The 11,088-nt window shown below is 34.1% G+C and overlaps 2 protein-coding genes across 2 annotated transcripts; both read right to left on the bottom strand.

Moving 5' to 3' along the window:
• Positions 1–5,277: 5,277 nt before the first annotated feature.
• Positions 5,278–5,790, bottom strand: LOC132272677 (uncharacterized mitochondrial protein AtMg00810-like). The gene has a single exon (XM_059773777.1). The coding sequence runs from the start codon at positions 5,788–5,790 to the stop codon at positions 5,278–5,280; it is 513 nt and encodes a 170-aa protein (XP_059629760.1).
• A 3,771-nt stretch (positions 5,791–9,561) lies between these two features.
• On the bottom strand, positions 9,562–10,659 carry LOC132272678 (uncharacterized). Its single transcript, XM_059773779.1, has one exon. The coding sequence runs from the start codon at positions 10,657–10,659 to the stop codon at positions 9,562–9,564; it is 1,098 nt and encodes a 365-aa protein (XP_059629762.1).
• Between the last annotated feature and the right edge of the window lie 429 nt (positions 10,660–11,088).

Below are 11,088 nucleotides of genomic sequence, written 5' to 3' on the forward strand. Positions count from 1 at the left end.
CACATATGATGCTCTAGATCATAAAATCACCAACAATAATACATTGAAATCCCAAAAGTAAAATCTACACTAGAACATGCTTACAAGGGAGGGGCTTCATCACCTCCCTAGAGAAGATTTAGTTACCCATAGGAGCAATGGAAGAAGGAAGAAGCTTGAAGACCTCCTCCATTTTCGTGCTTCCTTCTTCAAGCTTGAAGAAATCTATCTCCTTGCTCTCTTCTCCCCCCAAAATCTGATCAAAACTTGCTTAAAATATGTGTCGCCTTGCTTCCCTTCTCTTGTATAGATAAGGCTCTAAAAACCCCCACCAACCAACATCTCCAACCAACCATTAAAGAGGGAAATTAGAATTGAGGAACCCAAGATGCAAGTGTCTAAAAATGGGCCATTCCCGAGTGCAATTCTGCCCTAATTTCGAGCACTCGAAATAAGGGCTCGAGCACTCGAAATTGGAGCAGAATGCTCCATTCTTGCCTTGCTCCGCCCGGACCTACTTTGATGAAATGGCCATAACTTTGCGCTCTGAACTCCGAATGACAAAATGTTTGAAGATTTGGAGAGCTAATTCAGAGCTTTAAATACTTGATGTTTTGGTCGAGATCCAATTCTCAAGGATGGTTGGTCAAAAATGAAGATCAAGGCAGAATTGCATTGCTGCCAGGCAGTTCTGTGCACCTCTGGTAACAAGGCCATAACTCTCTGCTCCAAGCTCCGAATGACAAACCGTTTGAAGATTTGGAAAGCTGATTCAGAGATCTAAATCTTTCATGTTATGAGGGAAGTCCAGTTCCCAATTTTTCAAGGTTAAAATGGCGAGCAAAGTCCAGGTTCCACTGCTGCCAGAAATTCAGCATTGTGACCTTTGATGCTCAAAACTCCACAAAGCATCCTTCTTGCTTCTTTTTGGCCAATGAACCTGAAAATATGCAAAAACGTGCATATGAAGGTAATCTACATAATTAAACAAATAAGGGACTTAAATAATGCAATTAAGGGCGCTTGAATATGCAATATTCGGCGCTTATCATGGGGACGGTTGTAGGCATATTTTTGTTTGGGTTACAAATGATCTCAAAAATTTATAACTTTTGATGTTCAAATTAATAGTCATGTCTTTTTGAGTTTCAACCAATAGACATATCTTTTTGGTTTGAACCAACAGACATGTCTCTGTACCTACAGAGTCATGCATGTTGCATGCACCGGTACATAGCCTTTGTGATCTATGCACCAAGAGTTATGCGCATGGTATTTTAGAGATGTTTTGCTATAAACTCAATTGTCGTGTTATAAACTCAATTGTTATATGTTTTAACGTACCATTACATGTTTTAGTTTGGGTTACTAACGTTGATTCGTTATATATATACATGTATGTATATCATGTCTTTTGAGTTGCAATCAATGGTCATGTCTTTTGGGATTAAACCAATAGGCATGTCTTTTGAATTTAAACCAATAGTCATGTCTCTCCATTCAGAGAGTCATGTGTTGCATGCACTCCTACTTACTCTATCAATAAGGGTCGCTAATTTAATATTTATAACATGTATAAATTTTAAAAATTTTGGATCTTATTTTGTCCCTTAAATATTAATTTTCATAAATATGTCATTTTTCTTAAGTTATCATCACTAGTTGAATGTTTTATATATTTGATGATATACAAGGCATAATCAATGATTAATTTAAAGTTTTATAGCATATAAGTTTATGAAATTATACATGTTATTAAAATTATATACATAATTACGCATGTGTCTCATGTTATAAATTGTTGCATAATATGTATATGTATATGTATTGATTCATTCGGGAAAATTGAATTATATTTTGCAATTCTAAGCATAAGTGTCATTTAATTTGATTGAGTGTTTAGTCACCAAAGTGACCCACTCATGAAAATTTTAATGATATTTGTAACTAGTGGCAAAATTATTATTTTGTTAAAGTTAAAGGATTGTGTTGGCGTTTCGTAAAGACGAGCAATGATCAAGCCCAAAGGTGGGTCATTGAGTTTGTCCAACTAAGCGGATTGAGGTAATTAGTGTAAAAGACATAACTGATGACTCACTATGCCCAAAGGAGTATAAGTTATTATTGTGTTTTCTATGATTAATTAGCTTCAAAGGTGAAAGTTATTTCACCAGTGGGAGACTAATATATGATAATTTTGGCCCAAAGGAAAGATAATTATATGTTATGTTGATCTCATTCAGAGTTAATTATTTTGAGGCATTATTTAATTAACTCTGGAAAGTTTAGTTGACCTTCCCATCAATTAAACTATAAATGTGTGGCCTTAGTTATTCTCAAAGTTAGTGGGAGTAAAATTCATCTTTAGTGTAAAATGTGGATGACAGTGACATTATTGTACATGAGATTAAACAATTTAACTTCTCAAACATTTGAGATGAAGGTGTTGGTGACGCCTTTTTATTGGCATTAAGTTTCACCTAAATCAATTAATCTTGTGAAATTCTTGGATTGCCACAAAGAACCTAACTAGATAAATTTTTGAAAGTATTTGACATATAATACTATAGAGGTAGAATTGCACCCATTGTAAAAGTTGAGAAATTTGGTAATTTAATTACCAAGAAAATATCTATAGTAGTACTACGTAAAAGGCATTTTTTACGCCTTTGGGAACCTAATCTATGCTCAAGTTTTGCATATGGTTAACTATAATATAGCATTAGCTAGTTAAGCAGATATCATAGTGATCCTGGTTTGGATCTATAGTATGCGGCAAAGAAATTTATAAGTTACCTGCAAATAATTAAGAACCATATCTTTCTAGGAGTGGTGAAAACTGACTTTATTGGTTGTCAAGATAGTATACAAATCCACTTCAAGTATTGTTTTACTATTATGATAAGTGATAGAAGCAAAGTTTATGTGCATGTTATAAAGTCACATTTCATGCTTTATAAAATATCAATTTTGGACTTCAAGTCAATACTGCTACAGTCTTGTATTAAAGAAACAACAAGAGTCAAGTTGGTCTAAAATATGACCGTTAATACCTTGCTGTGAAATAGAGGATACAGAACCAGCTAGTGTCTGATTGAGCACATTGATACCCAACAAAAGATTGTTGATCCCATAACTAAAGGTTTGCCGCTAATGTTGTATAGTAAGCATGCAAATTTCTCTTTGACAACATTAATTTACTTAGTTAGCGGGAGGTTATAATTGGCTCAGGTAAAGACAATTTTATTTTGTGATCACAGTTATTATCCTTATTTACTAGATTTTTTATATTAGTGCACATGTGTATGGAAAATTTGTGAAGTGTCCAGTTTTGAGACACGGTGTGTTCTTATTGAGACACGGTAGGGCCGATGCATGGCATGAATATTGTATTGAATAGATGCACATGCAAAATATATGTGACGTTGGAGTTGAGTTTGATAGTATCAGTGACCATTGATGTCTTATATCATTGATGATATAATGATGCCTTTGATCCCATATTAGTAGACTCAAAGGTACTCCCAATTGATGAAAGATGTGTTTCTTATATATATGGATTAACTTTTGGAGTACACTCAATGATCATTTTGATCTTGATATGATCAGAATTAATTATCGTTAGACTAAGTAGGAGAATGTAAGCAAAATATTAATAGTCTAACAATAATTAATTAATATTTAGTTATCCATATATTTGAATGAATAGTCACCTATATATTTAAGAGTTGTGTTGTTTTGTTGAAGAGTCACATATAAAGAGTTGTGTTGGTTGATGGAACCAACACACCTCTTAACATTTACTTGAACGATCCCAACCCTCATCTATATATATGCATAGAAGTCTGGAGTCCATCATCCTGTATGCAATGAAAGATAAGAGGGTTGAAGGTTGTCTCCCATATGATATAAATAAGGTTTCCGCTATAATTCCCTTTAATATATTTTCATATTGGGTATGTCTTCTTTATCAAATTTATGCATTCGAACCATGTTTCTATTTATGTTAGAATTTTCTAACATCTCCCCCCCCCCCCCCCTCCCCTGAATAATATCAATCTCACCTCTCTCCCCCTTTTTGTCACAAATTAATAAAGGTCTAAAGGAAGAAATATCCTAGAAGTAAGAAGCAACCAACCATATAGAATCTGTAAATTGAATTCAATGAGAATAATAGACTCCACAAGACAATATGAATCAACACATATTACCAAGATCAATTCAATGAAGTTTCATAAACTTAGTAAGTGTAGTAAAATTACCACCAAGTTCCAAAAACATATGATTTGTAAACTGTTTAGATTTCAGATAATAAATCAATGATATCACATATCCTTAGAAATCAAATAATCAACATGTGCAAAATACATTTTTTTTTCTCTCTTTATGCTCTATTTTTTCTTTTTGCACATTGACGGCTTTCACTATTTTGGGCAACCAGTTCTTTCTCTTATTCCCATTTGTTCAAGTCAAGGTAGTTTCAGACAAATCCCAAAGATAGCATTTTCCAACTCTTACAAATTTTTTTTTAACAGCAATTATTTTCATATTTTTTTTTTCAGAATTTTTCATTCCAAACTATTTTTCATTTTTTTTATTTCACTCTTTTGGTCCAAACCACATAAAATCAAGTTTAAATTCTACGACAATAATTAATCATGTCAACATCATCTTTGACCATAACAATGACATAAAAAGTAAGTAAATGTACTATCAATAATCCATTTACTATACGAAACAAGTAAGCAAAATCAATTTCATTAATTCATAGCCATAGTATATTTTATACAGATAATCCATGTGTCATAAAACTCCTTTTGTTCAACATATTTAATCAATTAATATGGTTTGCTTAACTTCCCAAAAACATAATCTAGACGCTCAAGATATGCATGAAAAACCTTTCTAAATTATGCCTTTGCAATGCATATAATTAGGGCAACAAAAGCCTATAGATTTCCTAAGATGAGAAAACTTAAGAGTATCTAATGGCTTAGTGAGAATATCAACCAAATTATAATCAGTATGCACTTTTTCCAAAGACACAACATTTTGTTCAACAAGTTCCCTAAGAAAGTGATGTCGAATGTCAATGTGCTTAGTCCTAGAATGCAAAACTAGATTCTTTGAAAAATTAATTGTATTAGTATTATCAAAAAAGATAGCAATAGTACCTTGATCAATTCCATAATCCAGAAGCATCTATTTCATCCAAAGCAATTATGTGCAACAACTTCCAGCAACAATGTATTCCGCCTCACAAGATGATAATGATATGCAATTTTGCTTCTTGCTATACTATGAAACAATATTAGTACCAACATAGAAACAATCACCTAAAGTATTCTTTCTATCATCCTTGTTACCAACCCAATCAACATCAGTATAGCCTACAATCTTAGAGTTAGATATAGAAGAATAATGCAATCCATAATTCAATGTACTACTAACATAACGAATAATGCACTTCACTGCAAGAACGTGTTGTTCTATAGGATTAGCTTGATACCTACCACAAACACCTATGCTAAATGAAATATATGGCCTACTTGTTGCCAAATATAACAAGCTACCAATAAGACTCCTATACAAAGAAGGATCAACCTTGTTAGGATCAGAATCTCTATCCAATTTGGATGAAGTACTTATAAAAGTTTGCATATGCTTTGAATCTTTCAAACCAAATTTCTTGACTAGCTCATTTGCATATTTTGATTGAGATATGAAAATCCCATCATCAAATTGTTTCACTTGAAGAACTAGGAAGAAACTCAGTTCACCAACTATGCTCATTTCAAAAGTATTACCCATATTTTTAGTAAAATCATGAATAAGGTTATCATAAGTAGCACCAAAAATAATATCATCCACGTAGATTTTAGCAACAAGAAAATCTTTTCTTTTCCTGAAAATAAAAAATGTTTTATCTTCTCCTCCTCTTCCGAAGCCCTTCTGCATTAGATAAGAAGTTAACTTCTTATACCATGCTCTAAGTGCTTGCTTTAACCCATAAAGAGTATTTTTAAGATGAAAAACATAATCAGGATTATGTGGATAAAAAAAACCGTTTGGTTATGCTACATAAACTTCTTCCTGCAAAATAGCATTAAGAAAAACACTTTTTACATCCATTTGAAACAATTTGAATTTAAAGTGACATGTAAAAGCAAAAGAAGTCGAATAGACTCAAGTCTAGCAACAAGTGCAAAAGTCTCATCAAAATCAATTCCTTCAACTTGAGTATATCCTTGTCTAACCAACCTAACTTTATTTCTCATCACAAGACTATATTCATCAAGTTAATTTTTAAAGATCCATTTGGTCCCTATGATATTAATATCACTAGGTCAACCACTCATCCACCTACACATCATACTTTTACCAAAATCGAGATGCTAGAACTATTTATGTTAATAGTTCTAGTATCTCGATTTTAGTAAAAGTATGATGTGTTGATGGATGAGTGGTGAAATTTAAAGTAAAGTGTTTTGTTAATTGTAGTATGATGTGTACAGAGATGGCTGATAATTGTTCTTCATTTAATTTACTTCGTTGATTTTACAAAATGCAAGACAAAATGGTGGCCCAATCATTAGATCCGTGGCCCAATCATTAGATCCATCTGTTTATGTGGCTACTAGCAGTTCTGTCCCGGAGGATGAGCATATTTTGGAGAACTGTCTTGGAATAGGAAATAATACATAGTTTCATGGCTTCGGTTATGGAAAGAAGGCTCCAGCAGCATCCTCAAGTCGTATGAGGAAGACAAATGTAGAGTGGGAGATAGAGTTGGAGGCTGAAAGGAGGAAGGCTAATAGAGCTGAACAAAAATGTGATGAAATGATGGAGTTCATAAATGATTTGAAGGCACTGTGAAAGATATCTTGGAGAACCAAAGGGTGTCTTCTCCTCAATTCATGTTCACACCATTCGGCGGATATCGTCCTACACTTGGCAGCCCACAACAGCAACAACCTCCTTATGGACCTTTTGGTAGCCTATTAAATAATCTGCAGCCATCGATGTTTGGCCTGTTTGGTCCGTACACATCACTTAACTTCGACTCAGCAACAAGTGATTAATGATTCCAACTATGTTATTGATATTTACATATTTTGCTATTAGGTATTGATTTGACCATAAATTGATATCACTTTGTTTTTTAATTAATGGTTATAAAATTTAACTTTTTTTTTTTTTGAATTAATTTCGACCTTCTTTAGAGTTTTAATGAATGAGCAATGGATATAAGATATAACAGACAGGCAAAAAGAAATTTGGGCAATTAATATAGTAGCCGGGCATACCACCATTAAAATAATAATAATAATAATAATAAAATGGAACATTCGGCCCATTTACTTAATTGGGACTATTTGAGACGGATGTTTTTCTGTCCTAATTAAGTATTTGGGACGATTATTTTTCTGTTCCTAATAAGTATTTGGGATGGATGTTTTTCTATCTCAATTGTTCGGTCCCTAAAATCCTTTTGGGACGCAACTAACGGTGACATTAACCATCCCTAAAAGGTAATAGGGATGATTTTTAGTACTTTTAGATACGGTTTTTTTTGTCCTTAATAACTAAATTTTTTTTTGTTCTTAATAACTAAAATTCTCGTAGTATACTAATGTGCACATGGGATGTTGTTACCGAATAAACTGAAGAGAAGTCAAAAACTTTTGATTCATCGATCATTATCGGAAAAATAGGCTCCATTCATATGGAATACTAGTCCTAAAGCCAAGCAACGTTCACCAAGTAATTAGAGTGGAGTTCAAGAGTCTTCCACATTTATGTGAAAATTGTGGAGTATTAGAGAGAGAGAGTGTGTTAAAAGATTATACAATGTTGGAGAGAGATCGTAAATATTCGGAGGGAGTGAAAAACATTCTGAAGTACTAAAAGGTCAATAGGATGCTCTACAAGGAGTGTGTGAGTATCAGGCGGCTGAGGCCGGGAAGTGAGACAATTCAACACCAGCAGGGAAGTTTACGTGAGTACATGCTATATGTGGATTAAATTTGTCTTTCAAGGTCACGACGTACTATTCAATGAAAGTCATTGAGAGTATGATGATATTACTAACATTCTTTGTTTGACACTAGTCTAAGAAAAATGCACAAATCCAAATGTATCCTTCAATACACATCAAGGGTGATCCAAAACAGAAAAATATTAAACTAGTCTAAGAAAAATGCACAAATCCAAATGTATCCTTCAATACATATCAAGGGTGATCCAAAACAGAAAAATATTATCCAAAACAGAAAAATATTAAACTAGTCTAAGAAAAATGCACAAATCCAAATGTATCCTTCAATACATATCAAGGGTGATACATTTGGATATTTTTTTATTAACCAAAATCAATATGTTTTAGAAATAGGAAGGCAAACGAAACAAGACGACATTGATATATGTATATATAACTAAACTACATGGACGTTTAATTTTTTTGCGTAACACTCAATTAAATAAAACCACAAAAACAAACCTCATGAGTCACTCCATAAAAGAATCAGAATCAAATATTATAGACTATAGTCTTACCCATTAAACAAACAAAATTAAGAGAATTAAGAATGAGCCAATAAAAGAATCAGAATCAAATATTAGTCTTACACAATATTAGTTTTACCTGTTTGGCAATAGATCGCGATTGAAATCCATTCTCATCAATGTGTTCAATGTGGAAAAAAAACCTCTCCAGCTAGGGATAAAAAAAGCTGACTGGCAGTCGAGTTAAATTTATATTTAACAAACTTTTAATATATACATAATAAATTTGACTTTCACTTCACAGGCTGAATTGATTGAAATCTCAACATCCCTAAAAAAAAATAAAATATAAAATAAAAAAAATACTACTACTACTACTAGATGTATAACAGAAAAAGAACCACAAGAATTCTTATATCTATCAAAAGGTAAATTTGTAAATTTTTTGTGAATTTTTCTCTTTAATACGAACAATCCTTCAACTATTGATAATATTTGGAGCCTAAGAAGAACAAATGATACACCAGTTAAAGGGAAGAACAAAATAAGAAAGAAGATTAACCAGAATTAGAACGATTTCTTTCCTAATGCAAAAAAAAAAAAAAAAAAAAAAAAGGGTAAAAAAGGTATTTTAAATTTATTCAAAAGGTAATGTTGAATGGTATAATAATATACTTATATAATGTATAAAGTGGTATTTGTACATATGGTAAAACAAATGTAGTTGAGTAATTTTTTTTTCTTCATTTGCTGACTTTGCGATCACAAGAATATGTTGGCATCTTACCGGGCCTGAGAGAGTAATTGGTGATGATTTTTTTCAGTGTTAAAAGGCTAATTATTTAAAATTTTCTAAACAATTCTTTCATATTCACACAAATCAAACAAAAAATAAATAAAAAAGAAATTTGAAGAAGAAGATGTTGATAGTATATAAAATCTCTCTTGGATATGAGAGGACAAGAGAGAGATGAGAATCAAGTGCGCAATATATATGCAACAACTAGTTAATCCTCCAAATATTGTTACGGTAGCTTTAAATTGATCATAGTATAGTAGTTTGTTACTACTACTAAATTAATTGTTCCATGGGTTAGGGGTGAGCCAAATGGGGGGTGGCTGATGAATCTTGTTGAACGGATGGAGATGAGACGGGAAAAAGGATGTGACTGTGAAATCTCTCATGTTGTAAATACCCATCTCATAGTCTAATTTGTCATTCTCAGGAGTGAAATAGATAGAATTGGGGATCAATACCCCAGGAGCGAAATCAAGAGCTGATAAATGGAAGGCTTGGTTCAATCCCACGAACACAACTCCATCACCAAGGTCTGTCACATAGTCCCAACCTCTTTTGGGTGCATTGAGCCTATAAACATCGATCCGAATCGTCCTCAAAGGGGATCGAAAATCGCAGTACTTGGAAACAAGCAAAACATCCCCAGAATGTGACTCCACCACCAGGTAGTGTTGCCAATTCCCATAAAGGTATCTCTCTCTTTGTTTCTTTTCTGACTCCGGGTAGTCGGGCATCCCATAAGCGAAGGCCGAGTCGATATCAATTCTATGTGGGGAACAAGAATTGCGAAGATCCCAAGCTGCAAATTTTGATCCGTCGTAGTAGTTCCTGGAATAGAACAGCTGATCCTTGTTCGAATACACAATCACCTCATGATCGGCTTCTAGCTCAGTCCAAGAAGAATCGCCTACTTTACAGAAGACAAGATTATGACAATTGCATGATATAGTCACCATTACGGTGCAGTCGTTGTTGTCAGAAGATGGAGAACATGACATGACAAGCTTTTTAAAATCAGAGCATGACTCTGGGATAAGGAACCGAGGAAGCCTAGGAAGGCGGATTGTGGGCGGAACAGGGGAGACCAGAGGATTGGTTAAAAAGAGAGCACATTCATGAGGATCCAAGTAGGCCAGCCATCCGTGGGAGGACCCGACGCAAATTGCATGATCGGGTATGACAATGTTACTCTTGCTCCTCACATTGTTGAGGCTCACCACTTTTCTTTCGGCGAGGCTGTAGAAGCAATACTCTGGAAAATGAAATTCCTCCTCCTCTCCAGTACCTTTACATACCTCCTTGGCAATGGCTGCAATCACCTCATCCTTATGATCATCATCCTCTTTGGGAGAAGGTATCAACAGACACGGCGCCATCGACCACAACAGTGGATGATTACGCGGTTTTATCCCATCCTCTTAACTCTGAAGCAGATGTAGTGAAACAAGAATTACAAGAAGAACAAGAGTTGACTGCTATTCCCCGCGAACAAAGAGGCCAACTTGAAGGGCTATAGGAGGTGGAGGAGGAGGATATTGGTTGTTTGACACCCCCACCACAACCACCACCACCACCGTTGTCAAGAAGAAGATACCCTAGTTGCCTTCCCCTGTTGAGATTGAGATGACCCAAAGAAACAGTCCTCCAAACACAAACAACCGAATTCAACTTAAAAGCCATGGCTCAAATGGAATGAAATTAATTACCCAGGGACAGAATCGATCGATCAGAGTAAAAAGTAGATACTACCCTGGTAGTCTTTGGGAAGAGGGTAAATAAGAAATGTTCAACAAATTAGGGTTTTC

The sequence above is a fragment of the Cornus florida genome, unplaced genomic scaffold (assembly GCF_030987335.1).
Source record: "Cornus florida cultivar Cherokee Brave unplaced genomic scaffold, ASM3098733v1 CherokeeBrave_3.0.0_Hap2_Chr09, whole genome shotgun sequence".
NCBI classification, from domain to species: Eukaryota; Viridiplantae; Streptophyta; class Magnoliopsida; order Cornales; family Cornaceae; genus Cornus; species Cornus florida.